Genomic DNA, 25,110 nt, shown 5'->3' on the forward strand with positions numbered 1-25,110 from the left:
TCAGCAGGGCTGCCCTTATCCACCTCTCTCACCATGTGGACTGTAAAACCAAACAGAAATATAGACTGCAATCCATTCGAGTGGCTGTATGCCAGAGTATGAATTAGCATGTCAAAGTGTGTGGCTGCCTCTCACCAGTGCGTCCTGCTCCAGTCTTCTCCTGCCTGAGCAGGAAGCCATATCCTTCCGGCCCCAATACCAGATGCAGTGTGCAAGGTCGATACGGCATGTTCTCTGCATCAGCCATGGCTGGGAGAACGGGCATTTTCCTACGGACATAACTCTTCTCACTGTCACTGTCAATCACCAGCACTGTCATGTGATTGCTGCACTTCTTTACCTGGAAATATCATCACTTAAGATGAAAGTACACCATAACACCATAAAAGATCTAAATGCTGCCCATAACATGAGTTTGACACAGCAGACTGTTGATTAGTTAATTGTAAGTTACCTTACCATATACAGTGAAAAATTGTAAATGATTTAACATTGCACTAAATAATTTTACTGTAAAATAATGTAAAATGCAGTAAAAAGGACATTCCCAGAAGTCACTGTGTGACACATCACATGATATATTTATTTATGCATTTATATAGTAATCAGTAACATACTTTATGATGTTTTTTGTTACATTTTCTTTTATTTAGTTCATGTTTATTGCATTATTTAAGTTTTGCGTGTTATCCTGATGTTGTTTTGTCTTTGTGCGTATGATCTGTGTAGGGACAGGCTACTTACAATGAATCCTGATTCATCATGTGGCTGTCTATTTTATCACTTGTATTATTATGGGAGTTATTAGTACATTTTTAGGATAAAAAGCAGATTTTGGTAATTCAAATAGATTATACAATGGTATATTGGCATTATATCACTTGATGAAATATGTGGTTAAGCTGTAAAACATACAGGTACCAATATACCATCCTGTAATATCTGAAACATTGTCACTATATTTTTTACAGTCAATTTCTGACAACCACAGCTGTTTTTTTAACCATACATTTAACAGGATATTTTTTTTACGTTATATCTGAAACAAGTCCATGCTTACCATTTTGCTGATAGCAGAGTGTGTGAGTTCAGAGGCCATGGCGCCATCTATCCAGATCAGTCGGTCCCCTTTCTTCACTCCTGCCTTCTCTGCAGCACCTCCTTTCACTGGACTTACTGTGAATTTGCCTTTCTCACCTACATCACAGATAAAACATAAATTGCACACTTTACTTCCAGCCTCCATTCTTTTAAAAAGAACATTACAAACAAACAGCATTGCTAAAAAGACTGATTTTGAAAACGTTTATTTTATATGTATCTATGAGAATACTGTAGCTCTTACCTTCCACCAGCTGTATGTTGAGGCCCAGGCCAGGTGCATCTCTTGTGATGTGGCAGAGACGAGGAGGTCTCCATCCTTCCCCACGGCTAGCTTTAGCCAGCTCTCTAAGGTCACGACCCTCAGACACAGCCAGCTTGTAGGCCTTTTCATCTAACACCAGGAAGCAGAGTTGTGATCCACTCACCTGAATCCTACGGGCCACCTGAGAGTGAGACAAACATAATAAAGCACTCGGTTACAAACCCTGACACACACGAGAAAAAATCATTTCTGTAGCTTGTACAGTAAAAAACATAAAGTAATTGCAAAATAAAGGTCATGACCTCTCACCTCCATGTGTTCCACATTGTCAACAAACATCTCATTGACTTCAAGCAGGCGGTCCCCATCTTTGAGCCCACTCCTCTCTGCCACACCCAGTGAATAAAATTTACTGGAAATTTTCCACCTTTTTGCAACCCTAAATAAAATACATTCATTTAGGATTATCCATGACCATGCAGGTATACTACAACAGTTTTTGCATAAATTCCACTCAAACTAACCTCAAGCCTTTTTCCTCCTACATTTTTACAATTAAAGATTTAACAATGAGCATCAGTATGCAGTGTACAGATTTCATTAAAATAAATGGATGAAAACAAAGTTTAAACATAGTACAAAACTTCAAAACAGTGAGGAAGAATAAAAAAGGTAAGCCAGAGGTACCTGAGCTGTTTCTTTGTCTTATAGCAGAGTCGGTGGAAGATGTAAATCTCAGGAACACATTGAGCTGATATACTTCTCTCATGTGTTCTTTGTCCAGCTCCACTTTTAATGGTTAATCTGACTGTGTGCTCACAAAGAGGGGCATTTTGTTCCTGACCCCTGGGTGTAAAACCCAAACACAGACATTCTCTCTATAAATCTCACACCTGCACCAGCAGTGAACACAACAAAATCTCTCACAAAACGTTACTGCATGTTCCTATTGCAAGGACTATTCATTGACATATGCAATTGCTTAAGAACAGCAAACTGTGAATATCTAGGTAATATAAGACACGGAAGATGGAAGGCCTATGAGGGGAAGCAAGATGGAAGGTGGGTAGGAGAGAAGACTCCATAGTTATCAAGAGCTGTCAATATGTCTCCTCTCTGAAGGACACAGTGCTAACCTGCTAATTGCAAATGTGCCATGAAAAGAAAGGCTCAGCTAAGATTAAAGTTTTTTATCTTTTCTGAGAGAGTGTAATCAGGATACTTAGAAGAATATTGAAACCAGTGTAATCTGAGACGGGCTAAAGGACATTCTGAGACCAACCCTTATGCAAAGAATGATAATGAAAGTTCAAAATTGCAAATTGCTGATTTTAAAGACTTTAATGCTGATTTGAGAGCTCATGTGTAAAAATACAGCTGTCAGTCACTGATTCCAAAAAGTGTACATAGTAAAAAATATGTCATTACAGTCAGGAGCATGGAATATTGTAAAAAAAATAATGATAGCATACACTTTCAACAATTACTGAAGTAGAATTAATTTAACCAAAGTTAACCAAGGGCCAAGTGTACATACAAAACTGTCTATTGTAATATACCTGTACATACAATTGTCAATTTGTATATTGTTATTCCCGATTTACTTGTTCTAATTTCTTTTATTATCTGTTTATTATCTATTTTTGTCCTGTCACTGTCATTCTGTTGCACTGTGGAGCTTCTGTCACAAAAAAAATTCCTCGTATGTGTAAACATTCCTGCCAATAAAGCTCATTCTGATTCTGACTTTGTTTAAGCATGCTCTGGTGAGATATTGATTTCACTTGCAACGTTCGGGGTTCAGACACACTCTGTTAAAATCTAGATTAAAGACACATCTCTTTGGCCAAGCATTCAAATAATGCATCTCATAATCTTTTACTGTCAGTTGAAGTTGTGCTGTCAGTTCGTCTCTTCTCTTTTGTTCTGTTCTTGTTCCTCTTATCTTCAGTGATTCTGCTTGTTAACTGCAAGTGTCATCATCACTAATGGTCAGTATTCTAAAAAGAATCCACTGTATTTCACTAACTGCAACACTGGTTCAGTGTTACTTTTACTCAATGGAGTGGGACCATTTGAAAAATGAGCAGCATTTAACACTGAGGGTTTTGCTGTCCCATTAAAATGTAACCTGCATCATGCGTTTTTCTTATAATAATTTCTTAAAATTAATTGAATAATCTGTCTTTATTTATTTATGAACACACTAAGAAAAGCATACATGAATTTTGTTGTGGTTTTGCTAGGATCATACCAGCACCCAAAAGATCCACCAGCATTCCAAGCTGGTCCCAGTGCGCAAAACATACCTTATGCTGGTCCACCAGCACACCTGATTCCCATGCTGCGGACCAGCAAACCACCATCCCATGTTGGAGGCCAGCAAACCATGCTGATCCCAGCATGCAAAACATCCAAAATAATAGAACATTAAACAATAACATTAAACAGATCTCCCACTATATTAATATTGAGCAAAATGCATGAAATAACACTTAACTTTAAGATTTACTCTCCTTTAACTGTCAGAAGCAGAGCATGCTGAGGACTAGAAATCTGCTGTAACTCATTCAGTGAACGTGTGTGTGTATATATATATGTGTGTGTACATACATTCACATTTATATGGGAACATTTATGTGCAATATATGTGCACAATAAAGGATAAAACATTATGAGCATTACATGTAATGCTATTTTTGTCTTTTCTAAATATTTTTATATGTATCAATATATAACCATACATGGTCAATGCATGTATTGCAGTATATTGAAAAAATATAAGCACTATTTACCTATATATGGAAATGTATTATGTAATATATCGCATTATATTTTGCAGTATATTCCCATATATTTTTGTTTTGTAAGGGAAACTAATACAATCAGAGGTCCTGATGGTAATATCACTGGCAGCAGTACCAAGCATTTAGATGACACTTATGCTATATTATTTACTTTTGATTCATAACAACACACATTCAAAAAAGTGTCATTTACACTCTGAATATTCAGTGAAATTCAATGTATTCTGTCATAATTTACTCACTCTGTTGTTCCAAACTTGTATGTATTTTTCAGAATGCTAATAACCAGTTTCAGTTCCTATCGACTTCCATTTATTTTTGGTCAAAAATATAATGGAAGTGCAAATCAAAACTGTTTTGTTACCAACATTCTTCAAAATATATTATTTTGTGTTCCACAGAAGAAAGAAAGTCATACAAGTTTGGAACTACACAAGGGTGAGTATGAGTAAATGATGACAGAATTGTAATTTTTGGGTGGACAATCCCTTTAAGCAGGCTGTCCTAAATCAAATTTACTGCAGGGTTAGAAAGTCAAATGTAAAACAATAATATTTTCTAAAAAAAAATCCATGAAGTGTTTACAGAGTATTTTAAATATGTGTAGCCCGGACTACTACAGAGACAGAAATCATTAGGTGTAGGTAATATATAAATGCATTTATTATAATCATTTGGACATGGTTTAGCACACATAACTTGAATTTTTGATGAGGCAAATATAATAATTATGCAGCAAAACTGGGAAGCAAACTGCATTATATGCTCTTGTTCTCTGCACATCTGTTGTGCAAGCCAAAACCTTGTAGAATGTTTTCATACATAAAACTGAATTAACAAAAGTTTTTTTCAATATCTTGCATATTGATTTGCACTTTACCTGCTTATCTTTTTTATTTTCCAATCTGAGAGAGAACCATCAAAGGCTTTTTATTTAAGGCATGCATGCTGCACAACAAAGAACGTGATTTTGCTTAAAGAGAAATTAACATAATTAAATGAGTGTGTGAAATATGATCTCATCCGGGTGTCTCTCAAAATCTTCCAGCTAAGACTCCACATACAGAAACCCATATCGAAACATACTAATTACACAGACACTCAAAATTATTTGTATACAATGGAGATTTGACAGACAACCACCGGAAATATATCGAATATTCAAGGATTAGATAGGAAATATCACTCACTAGGCACAGAACAATACTATTGCTATTACCCAACTCTCTACACTAGATGTCTGTGTACCATTAGAAGACAGATTCTTGATGGTGAACATTTCCTTATTCTAAAACTCTCCGATGACTCAAAGGGAAATAGAATATAGAACACTCTTTGTGTAAGCAGCTGCTGATTGGTTAGCATCAAGCAATATTGAATACTTGATTGTTGACTGTTGAGCAGCTAATAGCTTCATTGATCCCTTGCTCTAAAGCAGCTCTTCTGAAAATGGAGCTTGTGCCCCGAAAACATCCACAACCAAGAGCTGACCTAGTTTTTTTCCTGGGTATACTATGTGGCAAAAAAAAGCAAAAATCATTTTGGAGCAGCAATTCTTCAATTGCAGAATGACCAAAAGATCATCTTTAAAGCTGTGTGCAATGTTTTGGCGGACAGATTGTTCTAGAAAAAGAGCAATCGTACCTTACAGTACTACGTGTTAAAACTAAATGCTACTGACTTTTTTTGAATGCCGACTTCCTGTATGTATCAAAGCCTGTATATCACATTTTTACTACTCACAATGCTCACTGTCAACTTGCCCAATGGTAACATTCTAAAACAAAATAAAGATGTTCTAAAATTAACCCACTGCAGATTATTCAATCATTTTGGGAGTATTTTTTGGATTACAACACATCTGCAACATAAATTCCTCAGTCACAGCATCTTGTGTTTTGATTTCAAATTTGTCATGCATTTTCCAGTCACAACACTCCCTTTTCCAGAATTGCATGTCATATTTACGGATATAAAAATAAAATTAATTACAAACGAATGTCCAGAAAAGTTCCAATAAAACAGCATCAACAAAAATGCATACATGTATTTACAATCTTGCTTAAAGCATAACACATATACTTTTCTTTGTGTATATACTCAGATTATTAGTAGCCTTCATTATATTAGGACATAACACACAGCAGGACTCAGAAAGATTTCCAGAGTAACACTGAGTCAGTTGTGAAGATGTTTGCATTGCATTGCGGTATTGAATAGCCTGGCTGCTAGAGGGGAGAAGCAGGGAGGAGGAAGTGTACATACAGGTGCAAACAACAGATTTATCCATCCCGAAAAGCACACCACACCACTGAAGATGGCATAAAGTGTTCATCCAGCATCTCTCTCCAGGTATATGATTGTGTCACTTGCAACTAACCACAAATGTCCTGACATCCCAGATTAAGTGTCCAGGGAACAGTCACAAAAGAAGCAGAAAGAAACAGGCCAGCGACTCCTATTTAGACAGTAATGGTTGTTTGCATGAGATGTTCAATAGGATTAGGATTGCAAATGAGTTTCTGACATTTGATATGTGTCGTTTTTGGCTAAATGCAGTCAATTCAGTGGTGCTTTGTGATTAGCCGATTCACATTGAGTTCTTCATATTTTTGGTCACTGTTTTTTGTACTGTACAAGTTCAAGGTTTGATCCCTCCTGATGAAAACGAGAGAGCAAAAGCCCACAAACTATTGTCTGTTTCTCTCTCAGGATACCACAAAGGCAGTTGTCAGAGAATTCAAGGTAACAGGACAGATGTATACTGACAAAATGCCAAAATGCTTCTCAAGCAAGGAATTCCAGTTGCCCCTCTGAAAAAAAAAAAAAGATAGGCAGTTCACATCAAGGGCTCTTGCTGCAACATTCCTCAAATGGTTAGATTTAGGTTGACGTTGATGCATTGCCCAGAATTGCTTTGGGAGATCATGAAAGTCTTAATATTCAGCAGGTCGCAGAAGATATTATTCTCCTTAAACACTGTGCATTGTGGGAAGACAAAAAATGGAATTGAAGATACGCTGGCTGGACGATTCATTCTTATAATCTGTAATATCCCGAACGCCTCACACATAGTTCTCGCTTCTGCTGCTTGCATGTCCTAAAGTGCCCCAAGCATGCAGTGAACTATCCTCCGAAACACATTTTGATGACATCCTCAATGTTCTTCAGTCTGAATGAAATACACTAACAGTGAGACGATAGTGTGATGATCCTTCAGTATGGCATAAATAGACTCGCATGTTGGCTGTTGGCCAATCCACATGCTATTGGGGGCTGTTATGGTATTGTCATTGTAAATATTGTAAAAACAGTCCTGTCAATAAACTCATGCTTCAAAGTTCAGTCTAGGGCTAAATGCATTTACACCGTTACTGCATGGAATACATTCAAAATTGAAAACTAAATAAAACGAAAAATTTATATATTATTTACTATTCTATACTTAGAGAATCAAAACTATTTTTCAAGTAACAAAAACTGAGGATAAATGTTGCACTGCCAAACAATGGCCCCGTAATCAATGTGCATTGGTTTCTGTGTCCATTGCAAAAAGATTATGTGCATTTATGAGAGTTTATGTGTTTGTGAAATTAAATGTATGTCTGATGATGAGTTTTGGCCCTAACGCTCTGACTTGACTTTATAACGTAGAACTAGGTAAGTGGCGAGTCTCAGAACCAAGAAGAAGACCCCCAGAACCATGAAGTCCACGTAGAGCTTAGCATCCTCCACATCCAGCAGCTGCAGCACCTCCACTGGTTTCTGGAACTTGCACACCACGCCAGGACACTCCAGCTCTGAGCGGTTCATGCCATAGATGGAGAGGATCACGCCCTCAAAGCCATACCTGCAGAGGAAGACATCAGTGTGTGAGTGTGAGTTTTCTGTGAGATGATCGCCTGTTTAGGACTGTCCTTGTCATGGTTCTTGACCGACCTGACGTATGACAGATAGGAGCTCCACTGAAGGTATTTGGGGATGGTGTCAAAGTTAACAAAGAAGCCTGAGAACAGAAGGACTGGGATGGCAGAGACTGGACCTACGAATGTGGCAACCTGAAATTGCAAAAGAGAAAAAAAAAAAAAAGTGTGTGTTAAAGCAGGGGAATTTATTTTTTAAGTCTGTCAAAATTAAAGGGATAGTTCACCTAAAAATGAAAATTCTGTCATGTATTACTCACCCTCATGTTGTTCCAAACCAGTAAGACTTTCGTTCATCTTCAGAACACAAATTAAGATATTTTTGATGAAATCCGAGAGCTTTCTGACCCTGCATAGACAGCAACTCAACTGACTGAAAAATATCTTAATTTGTGTTCTGAAGATGAACGAAGGTCTTATGGGTTTGGAACGACATGAGGGTGAGTAATTAATGACAGAATTTTCATTTTTTGGGTGAACTAATGCTTTAAAATATTAATTAAATGTGCTTAATGCTGAATTGAATTCATTTTAACATAACACACTCAAAAAAAACAAAACAAAAAAAAAACATTAAAACTAAATATTATTATTTTCTCATTGTGTATTACATGTACAAGTACATTTTCCTTTTTGTATAACTACATATACAGGGTACAGCAGATTAAACTATACATATTTTATTTACATACCTATTTTTTGCTTTGGCACATGACTCCGACATGAAGTTTAAATTACTATGTATTATTAAAATTACATAGAAAATGTATATGCAATCCAATAAGCTGCTGTTCAAAAGTTTGTGGTCAATAAGATTTATTTTTAATGCTTTAAACTGATCAAAGGTGACAGTAAAACTTTTACACTGTTAAAAAAGATATCCGTTTCAAATAAATGCTGTTCTTTTGATCAGAGAATCCTGAAATAAAATTATTACAGTTTTCACAAAAATATTACGCAGCACAACTGTTTTCAACATTGATAATAGTAATAAGAAATGTTTCTTGAGCACCGAACCAACATATGATTTCTTAATGATCACTTTAGACTGGAGTAATAGAGTAAAAATTCAGCTTTGCTATCACAGGAATAAAACACATTTCAAAATATATTAAATAAGTTTTATTTTTAATTGTAATAATATTTTAAAATATTAGTTTTACTGTATTTTCAACAAAATGAAGACGTTTTAGTGAGCATAAAATACATCAAAATAAATAAATACACATAAAAATTTTACTGACCACAAACTTTTGCATGTTACCACAACTGTTTTGAAGTCCTCCTACCTGTAGCGAGGTGGATGCAGCTCCAATCAGAAGCCCCAGGGACTGAGCCACTAGGGCAGTGGAGGTGGACAGGGCCATAAAGAGCAGATATCTGCCTGCCTCTGGAGGCTGCTCTGTCATCCAGTATACTATACTACAGTACATTATTGGGCAAATTATCTGGAAAAGAGAGAGGAGCACTCATATTCTGACATTTGGATTCTACCTGGGGCACATGGAATGATTTGAAAAGTGGGACAGACACAGCAAAGCATTGGTTGACATGTCCCCCGTCCATTTAGAAATGCTCGTCCCCTCACATGCCAACCTTCCAAGTCCTTCCAATCAGTTAGAACAGTGGCCCCTCCCTTTGATTTAACATGATAACATGTAAAGATAAAGAAACAGGAGTACCTGGAATGGAATGTCAGCCATGGTCTTGGCCAGGTAATATGCCTTTAGACTGTACCAGTAATTAAGATGCTCCCTTATAAACACAGGCATCTCCAGTGGAACTGCGAGGGAAATACATCACTGCATCAGTGCCTAACTCAATTTGCTCCACTGATTCTGTAAAGACCATAACTCTCAATCAAGCCAATATGAGTGCTTCTAATCCATCACAAACCAAAAAAGACTTAGCAATCACTCATGTCAAATCTATTTTCCATGCTCATAAAGAATCAAGAACACACAACCAAACACACAGAATGCCTTACATGTCAGGACGGTGGGCATGAGTGCAGCAAACATGAGAAACAACATGGAGAAGAACAGGAAGCCAGTGTTGTTGAACACTTTGCTGGCATCATTCCCAATGTTTAGGTACAGCAGACCAATCAGCACACCAATACACAGGTGTGACATCACTCTCAGGTGTGTTAATACCTGAACACAGACATTGTTTTGTCATTGCATTTCTTTAGCCTTAAATATATTAGGCACAGCCAATAACAATCGAGGACAATTCTTACCATGTCCCTGCATATAGTGATGAAGGTTCTCTTGAAGAGGATGCAGAACTGTGTGAGGGTACTGGTGGCAAAAGTGTGTTTCTCAATGTAGCCTGACTCCTGTACGAATACACATAAGAATTGAGGTGGGCGGGTCAGAGACTGATAAACAGACAGATTTTGTGTTTGAGAGTGTGTGTCCATTGCTCACATTGTAACACTGGGTGGGACAGGATGTGGTGGCGTCGTTCTTGTCACTGGAATTCTTCTTTCCCTCATCTGAGCACAGGCCTCCCTGAACCGCCTCGAAGAGCACAGGGTTCAGATCACCGTACTCTCCTGAGGCGACCTCGATTACTGCCAGCAGAGAGACAGCAGAACTCATACACATGCTCAATGATTGACTAATAGACAAGAGGAGCCAAAACGAATTATGACATCTTTGAAAGCACTAACAGTATACGATTACTAAAATTACACAAAAATACATTTACAAATGCACAATTACAAAAGTTACAGTAAAAACAGTAGTATTCTGAAATATTATTACAATTTAAAATCACAATTTTCTATTTTAATATATTTATTAGGTGGCAAAGAAGAATTTTCAGCAGTAATCACTCCAGTCTTCAGTGTCACATGATCCTTCAGAAATCATACTATGATGATTTGCTACTCAAGAAACATTTATTATTATCAATGTTGAAAACAGCTTTGTCGCTTAATATTTCTGTGGAAACCATGACATTAAAATATAAATTTTTGTAACAATGTATTTACTGTCATTTTTGATCAATTACCTGTGACCTTGCTGAATAAAAGTATTAATTTCTCAAAAAACAAAACAAAAAAAAAATTGTACTGACCCCAAACTTTTAAACAATAGTATATATTCATTGTGTTAATTCATTATTCCACATTTATATTTTATATAATGTAATATCTTATTATATTATATTATATTATATTATATTATATTATATTATATTATATTATATTATATTATATTATATTATAACATGGCAGCTATGAGGGGGTGACCTGTCCTATGTAGAATAATACCATAACCTAGATATGAATGGATTATCTCAAGTGAGAGTACATTTTGTACATATTAAGTGAGTATATTTATTTAGTTACATTTTTAAGAAAAAAAAGTAATACCGTTAATTAAATATTCACATAAAAAGATATGTTTGTTCAGTCATAATCTCCCTGACAAACTAAAGCAAACAAATGAGACAGAAAACAATCTAATATAGAACATATAAACTGCTACATTAGTGCTAAGTTTCAAACAAAAATAGAGAGCATACATAAAGATCTATTTCTAGCTGCATATCTATTTCTATCTATCACTTTCTCTCTCTCTCTCACATACACACACACACACACACAGTAGACCTACTAAAGTCTGCAGGATTGTGGTACGTGGGGCAGTGGAGTCCAAGGTTTTTCAGGTAGGGGATAAGGTACGGGACTGTCCCCTTATATATACACTGACCTTGACTCAGGATATAAAGCTACAAAGAAGAACAGACTGAGTATTAAACAAGAACATAAACACATTAACATCCTCACACACTTCAACCCAGAAACATATTTTCACAGAACAATATCATTTTAGAATACAGCAATTACTTTGTCAAACATTTCAAACAGTTTAGCACTGGGCTGGTGGATGGTACAGATGATGGTTCTGCCTCCCTGAGCCAGAGATTTCATCAAGGACACCACCTGGAAACAGGAGGCGCTGTCTAGACCACTAACATACAGAAACAAACACACATGCCCGTTTGGGGATATTAAACGGAAATGTTTTGTAAAGGAGAAATATTACGGCAAACATCAACTTTTGAAAGGCTTATGGTTAGGAATAAGGCTGCGTGTAACACTACAGCTTTGGGCACCTGGTGGGTTCATCAAAAAACATGACAGGTGGGTTGTTGACCAGCTCCAGAGCAATAGCCAAGCGCTTACACTGGCCACCCGACAGAGAAATGGTGCGAGTGTGAGCGCACTCCTGCAGTCCTAATGCTGTGAGGATCTCATTCACCTGTCACACATTATATCAGAATTTAGATTCAAAAAATGCATAAACAATGATAATTTATAACTTCCTAACAGAACACATATTATCTGAACATACAGTAAAGTGATAGCACAAAAACTTACCAGTTCTTTTTTCACTTCCATGCTTTCATTAAGTTTAAGGTTAGCTGAAACCTAAACAAAAAAGAAAGATTACATTAAATAAGGGATAATGTACAATCAGCTGGTCATTCTCAGAAAAAAATCATCCTGATGGGGATTATGTTGTGATAATTACCAAATAACTGTATAGAAATGATTAAAGTTGAAATTATTGTATAATTTGAGAGCTTAGTGATCATTATGCAAAAGTTTGTCCACAGATGGCAGCAACTGACCAATCAGAATCATGTATTCTAGAGCGCCGCCTACTGATCAATAACACATGATAGAAAACTTCTTATGCTCACACACACACACACACACACACACACACACACCATCATTGCCTCTCGTGTTGTCAGGTGTGGCAGTAGCATGTCATCTTGCATTATGTAACATGACATTTTTCTGAAGGTGCGGAGGTCACGGGGTCGCCCGTTTACCAGGATCTGACCTTTCATGCCTGTCTCTCTGCAGAAAGAAAGGATACGGGACAGAAATCTTCAAGAGTTTATAAAAAGAAAGGCTAGAAAGTGATAAACATGAAACGAATTCTGGAATATTTCTTCTCCATGCATACATGCACTTTTACCTGTAACCGGCAAGAATGTTCATGAGAGTGGACTTGCCGGCCCCTGAGGGTCCCATGATTCCGATGAGTTCCCGACTGCAGAACTTTCCAGACAGACACTTCAGAAGGGCCTTAAATCCTGCACACAGCATTTTGGGCACATCGTGTTCAATACAGTTAGAGTTACTAGCTGCCAAATTCAATGTAAGTTGGCATCAAACAAATACAGGCTTGATAAAACACTGCAGTATAATAATATACATATAATAATATTTGATAGAACTCCAGTGAAGTACTTTGCACTCAAAATACTTTGGTTATGCCGTTTAGAAAAATATTAACTCTTAAGACAAGTAATGTCCAATAAAATTATTTAAACAACAGAATACAACAGTTACGATTCGAACTGTGATAATTATAACCATTTTCATTGAAAAAAGAAATGCATTCATTTAAACACATTATGTGACACAAAATAATAATGAACAATGCAATAACTTGCATCAATAACCAGATACACCACAGACTGTTAAAAATCACAAATGGAATTTAAATGGTTACACTTTATTTTAAGGACCAGTTCTCACTATGAACTAGCTGCTTATTAGCATGCATATTACTAGCATACTGGCCATTTATTAGTATGTATAAAGCACAAATTAATGCCTTATTCTGCACGACTAGATTTTAGATCCCTTAATCCACCCCATCCCTAAACTTAACAACTACCTTACTAACTAATAATTAGCAAATTAGCAGTTTATTGAGGGAAAACTCTTAATGGTGAATATGTGTTCCCTATTCTAAAGTGGACCCAATATAATACACTAAAACTGTTACTTAATGCAGTTAAATTGCCTTTAGCTTGATGGATAGAAATTCTTGCACATATATTTTTTCATAAAAATGAGTTTGAGATCAAACAACAATCAGCAGACCCCCTTTTTTATTGGCCTGAGTCATACAGTGACTCTTATCTTTGCCTCAAGAAGGAGACAGAAACTTGAGCTGCTACTGACTCTCTTGTTAGCTTTTTCCTTGTGATTAATTAATTATATATGCACACTTACACTACAGTTAAATATTTGGGGTCAGTAAGACATTAATACTTCTATTCAGCAAGGAAACATTAATTGATCAAAAGCAACAGTCATTTTTTTTTTATTTACTTTTTGAATTTACCTATTCATTAATGAATCCTGAAAAAAGGTATCAATTTCCACAAAAACAATAGAAATCTACAAAAAATAGCACAACAATTTAAGAAGAAATACGAAATGTAATGTAATGACTGCTAAAAATTCAGCTTTGCCATCACAAATATTTTACATTTTATTTATTTTAAAATATATTAAAATAGAAAAAAGTTATTTTAAACTGTAATCATATTTCACAATATTACTGTTTTTACTGTATTTTTAATCAAATAAATGCTGCTTTGGTGAGCATAAGAGACTTCTTTCAAAAACCTTACCGACCCCAAATTATACATTATATTTAAATTTTACTGCTGCAATTTTATGTAGGAGGAAGTTAATTATTGAATATTTAGCAGAACTTTAACTTTTTCAGCTTTTCTTGAATTCATCTAAATATTGTATTTATGTTTAATGAATATTTCATTCAGCCCCCTAGCACTCCACCCCATTAAATGCTGATAACTCATCCACAAATGATATGCCCTGCATCCTGTAACTAATAATTCATCTTTAGATTTTGCTACATGCTGACGATGTGTAACCTGAGCATCAATCTGATCATGCATTCATCCTCTTCTCCATCTACGGCACGAGTTAAAAACAAACAGCACTGCGTGAGATCTTTTACATGGGCCTGCACTATAGTATGAGCTGAACTGGGATCAGCCTGAGAGGGCTCTTGGAAAGCTTAAACACATTTAATCAATGTGTTTCCATGCAGGTTGTGGTTATGTGCTGATAAGGAAGAAAGCAGCCATCAATCTGCTAGCAATATGGTCTTGTGTTAAAGAGTGTTAGGAGGGTTTCTACAAGGAAATATTAGTAAAAATCTATATTTATTATTATTTACAATATATAAATATATATATTGTGAATAATTATAAATTTTGTAATATATATCACGATATATAAATAATCTTTTTACACATAATTTTAAAGGCGAACTCAAATGTTTTTTCCTAATTAAAAAGTTAAGTTAGTTGCTATGAAGCCCCACACATGACAGGCAGAAAAAATACATATCGTGGCCATGTTGTTCTTTTTCTGATGTTTAAATTTAGTTAATTCTTTGTTAAACTGATTTACCTAAAATGAGGAAACAAATTAGTACAAGAGGGCAACAATTTACCTAAAACAAGGAAATAAATGAATTTGTGGGAATTATTTATTGATTTGTGGCCAAGATATCTTGTTTTTTGCCCAAATGGTTAATCAGCCTATGGTGTTAAGTGTGAACAGAAGTGACAGAATGAGACAATTATCAGAATAAAATAAAAATGCATGGCAAATACTCAGTGTACTTTTATGAATAATTTGCTCATATTGACAAACTGATGTTGCAAAATAATAACTGTTGCATTGCTGTACAAGCTGCAGGCTATGAGTGCTAATAACTGAAACACTGAATCAACTGTACAGTGATGTAATTCTCCTGTACAAATTACACCCTCAAGCAAGAGTGCAAAATCACATATTCTGCATTAAAACAATCAAGTAAACAGTTTGAAGGTGGAATATGTGTAAAATGATCGTGTTGAATTCAAACTGAATCAAATATCTAGTGCAGTACAAGAGCGCCTTTGGGTTAATTAGCTGCTATTAAAGTACAGAGACAGTCTCTCTGGAGATCCACGAGATCCATGTTCAAAAGCATAATAGTCACAGAGCAGATTGTTAACAGCCCTGTGCATTACCCATAACTCTAACTTTACCACTGGGCTCATTGCAAATGTACTGGTATTGTATAACATCTGTGGAAGCCATGTATGCTACTTCCCACAGGTCAGATCAAGGCAACCATCCAAAATGCAGAATGTTTATGACTCAACACGTTCCAAAAAGCAGTGAGAGTGGAGGAACAGAACAAGGAATAAGAAATTACAGGAAGATAGAGAAGATAAAATATGACAGGTGAACAAGCGTCCAGAGAGAGAGGCCAGAGGTAATACAGAAAAGCAAAAACAACAGAGACGGATCAATAATGATGAGAGGCTAGAAAACAGAGCGAAGAGGCAGTATGAAATCAAAAAGAGGAGGGTTAAATGGCAGGAAAGCCACAAACAGCTTGTATTTATCCATCAAAAATGAAACCATCAGCCTGCATATATAACTATTAATCTATCTGCTCTTCCTGTACTCACATACATTATCATGCAGAGCTTGGGGAAGTACTTATAGAGGAACAACATGTCCTTCACAATTAAATCTCCCACATGCGTACACGTTATATGGACTGCACAGCAATGAAATGGTGCGGAATACAGGACAGGCACGTGCACACATAGACATAAAAGGGGGCTTGAGCACCTGCCCTTTTTCTTCCTCGAGAGAAAGTGCCCTTTTTTCTGGGGAGTGTTTTTTTTTTTTGATACATGAATATATGTATAGCTATATGTGCACGTGTGTGTGCGTTTGTTTGCGCACAGCTTTCACAGCTTTTTTTTTCACGGGAAATGTTGAGACTGTCGAGCTCCGACGCCCCTCCGCGCAGGCGCAGCACAGCAGTGTCGCACACATCGACACATGCGCATCAGGCACAGAGCCGCAGAAGTGAAGCCCTCCCTCCCTTTCCAGTTGTGTTTGTCTTGGTGTGGAGGTGAGTGGTGATGAACAAAAGACTAAAAGCTACCTGTGCCTCGAATTTACAGCTAATTACCCAAAAGACAAAAGGCAATTATAGTTAATTTGTCTTGCTAACATCCATGACTCATGAGAGCTACATGATTCAGTTCACTGCATGATTCAGTTTATTAAAATGCATTTAGAATGATCACAAAATTCAAGATATGGGGGCAGAAATGTATATTCATTCATAAAGATTAATTTCTATCACTGCTGTGAACTGATCACCATACAGAATATGAAGAATATCAAAAATTTTAGGAGTCAGCTGTCTACGGCAGTCCTTAAAGAGGTCATAGAATGCCCATTTTCCACAAGTTGATATGATTTTTTAGGGTCTTAATCAAAAGTCTGTAACATAGTTTGCTTAAAATTTCTCAATGGTAGTGTAAAAAACACCTTTTTTACCCTGTCAAAAACAGCTCTTTTCAGTGCAAGCCGTTTTTGTAGCATTTTCCTTTAAATGTTAATCCCCTCTCTTCTGAGCTGCTCTCTGAGGGACTGTTTATTTTAGCCGCATTCATGTGAAACTTGCTAATTAGCACATTAGGAAAGGCGATTTGAAAAGATTCATTAAAAAAACCTTACACTCACTTCTGTAGGTGAAGCTGGATCACGAATGATTCGCACGAACATAGATATATCAGTATTCAACGTTTTATGTTTAAAACATCAAAACCGTATGAATGCATTTGTAACTGCAGGTTAAATACATTCATATCCTGCATTAAACAGTGTGTAAATGCATCTAAATGCCCCTTAATGCAGCTTCCGTGTTTTCTCTGCATTGCAAAGATGGATTTTGTCAATACTGATTTCATTTAAAAGGTAAAAATCTATTTAAACTTATTGGAAAAGATTAATTTCTATCACTGCTGTGAACTGATCACCATACAGAATATGATTTTCCATTTGAGCCCCTGCCCCTCAAAATGTCTGTGCACGTCCATGATACAGGATAAACCTGGATCACCATGTAAAAGTAAGCAAATACATTTGCCTTTGCGGTATTTATAAAATGATCAATTCATATAAATTTCCATGCAGGTTCAGGCTGGTTTATACTGGTCTTGCTGGTGGACCAGAACAGTCATGCTGTTTAAAAGCTAAAAAAAAAAATGCTAGATGACCAGCATGGTGTTTTTGCTAAAGGTAGTTGAGACAAGACGTCTTGCTGGTTAGGGTAGTAGCTAGCTGGAACAGCATTCAAAACCCAACATACCCAACATCTCTCTCTCTCTCTCTCTCTTAAAAGCCACATAGACTGAAATCATACATCTAAAAATGCTAATACTTAAACTACACATGAAAGAGCTTGTTTCTCAACAGATGGAGTACCAGAGGGACTGTATAATGAAGTATGAGGTAATAATGAAAGAATGGCATAGTAATGTATGAGGTGCTAACTCAGGAACAGCATAATGAGGTACACCATTTAAACATAAGGAACATATACGAGTCTCAGGAGTGACTTGCTATCAGTGTCATAGAGATCACCACTGTATGATTCACCCTCTTCCATTTAGTAATGGCACGTGTGCAACTGCGAGACCTTATGATACATCTGTCGTGTATGTGTGCTTGGTTTGTGCCGCGTGTGTGTGTGAATATGCGGGTATGTGTGGGTGGAGCTCAGCATGCTGGAGAACATGAAGCTATAGAAGCTGCTGTGCGTGCAATAGACATCATTCACAGCTCTGCACCAGCTTCTCCATGCTGCTTACTGGATAAAATACATGGAGCAGTGAGAGAGGGAGAAAGACAGGAGAAGGCAAAGACATTATGAGATTTCTCTGGTATGTACTGAAGTCCCATGAGCTGGTAAAATAGATAGCAATAAAAAAAAAGTTACATAAAGTTGAAAATAAATAATGTCCATGAGCCCATTTCCAGACCATTGAGGCACATACACCCAAAGCTCCCTAAGAGCATTTAAGCACAAATAATTTCTCCTGCAATCATACATTGCTCCTCAACTTGTCCTTAGCTATATGTTAAAATTCTGCATAGTTCTCCATGTAGCTTCCCAAGGTGTGTCAACTGAGCAATCGTATGATATTAATGGATATACTACTGCTGATAGCCAGTTCTCTCTCTTATCTTATCTATTTCTTAGCAAAAAAACACCATGTACTGTGAGGGTTCTCCTCTGACGGTTCTGTCTGTCTTGTCTTTGTTTTATGTGTTCTGTTTGTGTTGTGTTCTCTGTCTTTGTGTTTGCCTCCTTGTTTCCAATTACCACGCCCCCTTGTTTGTCTGAGTGTTGTCACCTGTTCCCTTATGTTCTCCACTCCCTTTATATTGTGCTTTCTTTCCCTCATGTTTTGCCAGTTTGTTATACATTGTGTTGCTGTTTTCTTCCTTGTTGTTAATAGTCTGTAGTGTATTGTTGAGTAAGATATTTGTAGTTCTACCTGCTAATTCTGGTCTTGTTTTGTTCAGTCTACTGTCCCTGTGTATCCTTGCTGTAGTTTAGTTTTCTTCTCTAGTGTTCTTTGCTTTATCTTTAGTTAGAGACCATGAGTGTTTAGGTTCTTGTGCTAAGTGTCCCTGCCAGACCTTCACTGCTATCCACCGATCTCGCTCTGCCCTGCCGTTACTGCTCACTGACCTACTCTCATCTTGGGCTAGACTCAGCGGTCACTCTCTCTCAGCCTGCCGGTGTTTGAGCCTCATCCCTGCTTATTGTTTGGACTGTGCACCCCCTCCTTTTCTTGTCTTGTCTGTAGTTTTGTAAATAAACCCATTATCACTCATTTTGCGTTTGAGTCCTTATCAATAAAGTGTGTGTTAGCATTCGTGTGTGGGCTGATTTCATCCTGGGCAGGTTTAGCTAGGCTAGGCAGCAGACAGCTGAGTAGCGTGCCGTCTGGGGAAGTGAATTATTTACTATATCTTAAGTCTGCTGAGAACAGCACTCTACAGTCCAGGACACAGGATGGAGTGTGTGAGGGGCTAATAGTATTATGCCTGTGTATATGTGTACTTGTGCGTACATATGTGTGTTTGTGTGTAGTGAGTTTGAAGTGATAAGAGATTACGTATAGCTATCTGGTCAATATAGCAAAATAAACCCGGCAGGGTCATCATGACTCTGACGTGCCTACTCACCAAACAAATTTAAAAAAAAGAGGATGTGAAATATTAATCCGAGTTAAAATTATTTTATAACCTTACCTGTACATTATATAAATGCTTACTCTTAGAAAACAGTAGTCCATTACAATCCACAAACTAGCAACAAGAAGAACTCTGCAACAATATTATAATAAAATTATGTTTTATGTTATATTTAGAGGGGAGCGGGATCGGCAAGGGACCTCGAGATGGGAATCAAACTCGGGCTGCTGCGAGCACAGTTGGTCTGTATGTCGGCACACTAACCATGAGGCTATTGGTGCCGACTACAATAAAATTATTTAAAGGCCATTTTACAGTTACAGTTGAGAAATAACTGAGATGCAACTTGACATTTGTATGAAACCAGAGTGTGCAAATCCACGGTGTGAAAGTAGCAGTTTTATAACCCGGATTTGATTTGTTGCAGAATTTTAGTTCCTGTTTTTTGTAGTTTATCATATCTGGAAAGGGTTGGAAGTGATAAATACAGTAAATCACTGGATCACTTGTATAGGCAGTAAAAGGAAAATAATTGTTAATGTATTGATTTCTGACACAATAGAAATCTCACAGGTACATTTTGTAAACTACTACTACCTGGAAAACAAAAATTATATCAATTCTATAATCACTTATTTTCAGTTATGCTTTCAGGTTTAAGCTTCACCTTACTGTAATCACCACATAAGCTTCATCATGAGGATTCATGTATTACCTCGCCTCCTCCAACAGGGGCCCTCACGGATGGTGTAGGAGATCTCTGTAAACTCCAAGTCCACTGTTGAACGCCGAGGCAGGTGAGAAAACCTCTGTGCCTCTGTGATATGGTTCTCCACCTTCTTCAGGTGGGTCAGCATGGCAGCATCTGGAAGGGCGCCACCTGCACGCTTGGTCTCCTCCATGGGAATGGAAACAGACCCCGGCTCTAAGGACTTTGCAGCCATACCAAGAGCCTGGGAAATGTAGGAGGATGCAAAAATTAGAAAATGGTTATAATGTGTAATAATGGAACATTTGTACGGAAGCATAGGAATACTTAATCGCAAAACTACTATCTGCAATCAAATCTACCTCAATGCAATCAGTTCACACATACACACACTTGCAAGGGAGAATATGTCTTTGATAAGTGGTGTGTAATTTCATGCTCCTATTTGAGTCAGTGATACATATGTGAGGTTGTGCAAGAGCTCAGAGAAAAGGAGGAACAGAAAGGTAACAAAATCATTCTGCCTTTTGAAAGGAAACTCAGATGAATAATGGTAGTCATCATTCTGTTTTAATTAAGTTTTTAAGTTAGGTCAGTTGAATGGCATTAGGACACTAACTATAGGGACCTAATGGTTAGAGAGTCAGACTTTTAACCAAAAGGTTGTGGGTTCGAGCCTCTGTGCCGGCAGAAATTGTAGGTGGGGGGAGTGAATGAACAGTGCTCTCTTCCACCTTCAATACCACGACTGAGGTGAGACCCTTGAGCAAGGCACCGAACCCCCGACTGCTCCAGGTGTGTGTTCACAGTGTGCGTGTTCCCTACTTACTGCTGTGGATAAATTCAGAGCACAAATTCTGAGTATGGGACACCATACTTGGCCACACGTCACTTTCAGTTTCAACTAGATTACCCCCAGACCATCTAGAAAGATGTTGTTTTGAGCATAAAATCAGTGAGAAAGGGAGCATCTGCTCAGAGTTATGCATTTGGAGACAGTTTCAGTTAGTAGAGTAATTACCCTTGAAGCCTATGGAATTTGATGCCAGCATTTGAAGCTTTGATGGAAACCTTTATTTCACTTTTGCGGGGGAAGCTCTCAACAAACAAGAATACAGCTGAGCAATGGGTCAAGCATCTCTTATATTAGTATTTTTGTAGCTTTTAATAGAAATGCAGAGCTTTCCTGAATCTGTGCTATGCTTTATTAATATTTACATAATCTAATATGGTTTTTATAGAATTATCCTCTAATTCTGATGAAATCTCGGACAGATTTATTTGGATTCTCAAATTTTTCTGCTGGATGTGGGAAGGCTGAGGGTGTAATTCCAAAACTGTTGTGAGGAGTAAAGATCCGATTACAACCTGACAACAGTATAGTGCTGATTCACATTTACTTTCTGAGTGACACAGAACATGAAAAATGCCACACACAGACACAAACACACACACACACACACACACACACACACACACACACACACACACACACACACACACACAGTGTACACAAATAAAGTGCATACTAAAATATAGTGAATAATACGGACAAAAAAACAGGGCTTGAAGTTAAAGCAAGTAAAACATTGTTTGAATATAGAAGGCAATTATAGATCAAACACTCTTAAATATAACAGTTCCAAAGGGGGGGGTTTTGCAGTGATGCCAGAAGAACCATGTTGAGTTCCCTAAAGAGCCTTTCAGTGAACAATTCTTAAAAGAACCAGCTTTTCTTAGTGTAAAGAACATTTTAATAGTCTAAAGAACCCTTTTCCACTAAAAAGAACCTTTTTGTGCAGCAGAACGTTTCTACGGATGTTTAAGGTTCTTCACGGAACCAGATGCCAATAAAGATCTTTATTTTTAAGACTGTAACTGATTAGTCCACAGCGTAAAAGAACTGGATTACATAGAATGCAGTACACAAATGCATTTCTGCAACAATATCAGACTTTTAAATGTAGTCATATCAGCATTTAATTAAAAATCACACCTCAGATTCAATGACACTGACGCTGAAAAACATTGCACCGAGCTACAGAGGTACAAACAGTACTGACAGCAATGCGAATGTGGAATCCATATGAGTTATTGTATTTCACGTCAATGAGAATGCACTTAGGCTGCAGAAGCGTCTAAACCAGTTCCGGGTGCTGTGCTTGATAGAACCCTGCCTCTCTAAAGAACCAATGTTTTCACTGTTGCCTGCTAGCAATTTATATGGTTAAAGTGCTTGTATGTCAATATGGTATATTCCATTAAGAAGTGCTCAGTTTATTGTCCATTATGACTCAAGGCACAAGACCAGGGACTGGCGAATCTAAAAAAGCTACATTTCAAAGGATACATTTCACTGTGATTGATGGACCTGCACTTGATCCTCAATGTCCCCATTTATATTCAAGTGATTCATCTTCAAGAGAGATGTCCTTAAAATTTTATTTAAAAATAATTTCAATTGGATCTATCCCTAAGCTAGACTGCTGGTCTTAACTGGTTTAAGATGGTCTCTGGCCAAACTGCCCAAGTGCCCAAAACACCTCTTAACCCAGACCAGGGTGGGAGATATACATTTCTATAAAGTGAGAACTACATAGTGAGGCATATTACTGATTATGTCACTTATATAGCTCTATTGACCGCAGTTAATGAAACACTGCCTAGTCTTTTCTGATCAGTCAAAGAAAGGCCATGTTTTTTGAGCACTGTATTTCAATCCAGGTTCTGAAATACCTCAGAATGACACATTTTGAATGTCTCCCTTATCTGACACATCCAGTTTGGGTATTGGAGCCTAATGAGCGGATGATATCAGTCAGCTGTTAAATGAGAAAAAAAATCCAAAATGTGCAGTGTTCAGGATTGAGAAGCAGTAATGAAAACCCTTTAAAACCCAGCCTGGCTGTTCTATGATCTGTCAGAGATCAGGTAATCTCCCTTCATTTAATCCACTTCCCAGAACAGATATAAAACAGAATATACAATAAGCAATTATGGTAACAATATTTTCATATATAAAGAAATGTATATGAGACCGAAGCTAAAATGAAACCTTTCACATGCATTACACGTGCGCTCTACCTAGATATTTTATGGTGAACTGAGTCAGTGTTTAGAATAATATGCATCACATGCCCTGTCAATGACATCACACTCATGCACAGGCAAGTGTGTTTATACTGGAGACCTTCATTATGTGTTGTTTCACCAAGACTCAGAATAGATACCTACTTTTTTTGACGCGTCGAGTTGATCAAACGTCTCCCTGGCAGCGTGTTCCTTATAAAAATGTCCAATTCATTCCTTAGAGCTCAAGAGCATCATATGTACACACACAGGCTTCAGCAACAGGAGCGGCCCCGCTCTATAGTCCAGCTGAGAATAAAGATGCTCCGTTATACGCCCGATTCCGCTCACCGGTGACGGAGAGGATGCTCTTCTCCTTCAGAAAGTCGCTACACGTCACATTCATATCGTTCCTTGAAAATATAGGCTACTGTGACAATTCCTATCCAAAACAAGCATAACAGTTATGAATAATTAAACAGATGCAGCAGCATCCGTGTTAAACCAGGAGTTTCATTTCGGACAGCTGACAGAAGGGCAAACTCGATCATTGCGCATTTACAGTCATCCAGTATGCGTATGGAGCTGTGTAGAGAGGAGTTGTGCTCGTCCTGCGCGGTCCTCCGGATGCTGCACCGCAGTGTGATATAGCGCGCAGTGGACAGAGGAGCCCTGGCACGCCTGGCGGTGTGTGGTACAGGGCGTAACAGCTCTCGTCCGAAATAAGCCCATGTTACACACTGGAGGACCATTAAAGTACACTGTAAAAAAAATTCCGTAAAATTTACGGTAAAAAACCGGCAGCTGTGGTTGCCGGAATTTTACCGTAAAAAATACAGTAGCAACGTTTTAGGTTTTACGGTTTTAACTTAAATTTACAGTTAAATACCGTAGTTTCATTAACTGATATAATGTTAATATACCAACCTATTGAAGTACTGAAATCTGTTTTGTACCTTTGTAATACACTGATAACCACCAAATGCAGGTGGCATTTTTACAGTCTTTTACAGTTAAATTCACGGTCATTTTTTACAGCAGTGATTTGGTTACTTACGTTATGATACTTTGCTTGTGTTGGGGGGTTACATTTTAAAAATAACAGCAAGATTCTGCACTGTAAATTGTTCTGGGTAAATTTATGGTTAATTCTGGCAGCTGTTGCTAAAAAATACAATGATGATGTTAGGCGACATTTCGGCATAATTTGCGCTGATAACTGTATGAGTATATATAGGCCTAATATTACGACAATATTGAAATCTCTAACTACTTGTAGCCTTGGTTATTAGCTATAAAGTAGCCTATAC

At 37.3% G+C, this 25,110-nt stretch overlaps 2 protein-coding genes across 2 annotated transcripts in view; both read right to left on the minus strand.

The window, feature by feature from the left end:
* Window positions 1-3,737, minus strand: part of nherf4b (NHERF family PDZ scaffold protein 4b) — a 6,182-nt gene extending 2,445 nt beyond the window's left edge. The window contains exons 1-6 of the mRNA XM_016472292.1: window positions 3,676-3,737; window positions 1,676-1,793; window positions 1,346-1,547; window positions 1,061-1,197; window positions 136-340; window positions 7-40 (exon numbers count right to left, since the gene is read on the minus strand). Coding sequence (XP_016327778.1) covers window positions 7-40; window positions 136-340; window positions 1,061-1,197; window positions 1,346-1,547; window positions 1,676-1,793; window positions 3,676-3,737 — 758 coding nt within the window. The remainder of the gene's footprint in view (window positions 1-6; window positions 41-135; window positions 341-1,060; window positions 1,198-1,345; window positions 1,548-1,675; window positions 1,794-3,675) is intronic.
* A 1,086-nt stretch (window positions 3,738-4,823) lies between these two features.
* Window positions 4,824-24,482, minus strand: abcg4a (ATP-binding cassette, sub-family G (WHITE), member 4a). The gene is made up of 15 exons (XM_016472312.1): window positions 23,966-24,482; window positions 20,738-20,975; window positions 13,103-13,220; window positions 12,849-12,981; window positions 12,493-12,543; window positions 12,228-12,373; window positions 11,959-12,082; window positions 11,726-11,840; window positions 10,529-10,674; window positions 10,339-10,437; window positions 10,084-10,252; window positions 9,779-9,879; window positions 9,386-9,544; window positions 8,113-8,231; window positions 4,824-8,023 (listed from the first exon to the last, which is right to left on the minus strand). Exons 2-15 carry the CDS (start codon window positions 20,964-20,966, stop codon window positions 7,798-7,800), a joined length of 1,935 nt encoding a protein of 644 aa, XP_016327798.1. The 5' UTR covers window positions 20,967-20,975; window positions 23,966-24,482; the 3' UTR covers window positions 4,824-7,797.
* Between the last annotated feature and the right edge of the window lie 628 nt (window positions 24,483-25,110).

Source organism: Sinocyclocheilus anshuiensis, unplaced genomic scaffold (assembly GCF_001515605.1).
Source record: "Sinocyclocheilus anshuiensis isolate Anshui unplaced genomic scaffold, SAMN03320099.WGS_v1.1 scaffold668, whole genome shotgun sequence".
Taxonomy (NCBI): Eukaryota; Metazoa; Chordata; class Actinopteri; order Cypriniformes; family Cyprinidae; genus Sinocyclocheilus; species Sinocyclocheilus anshuiensis.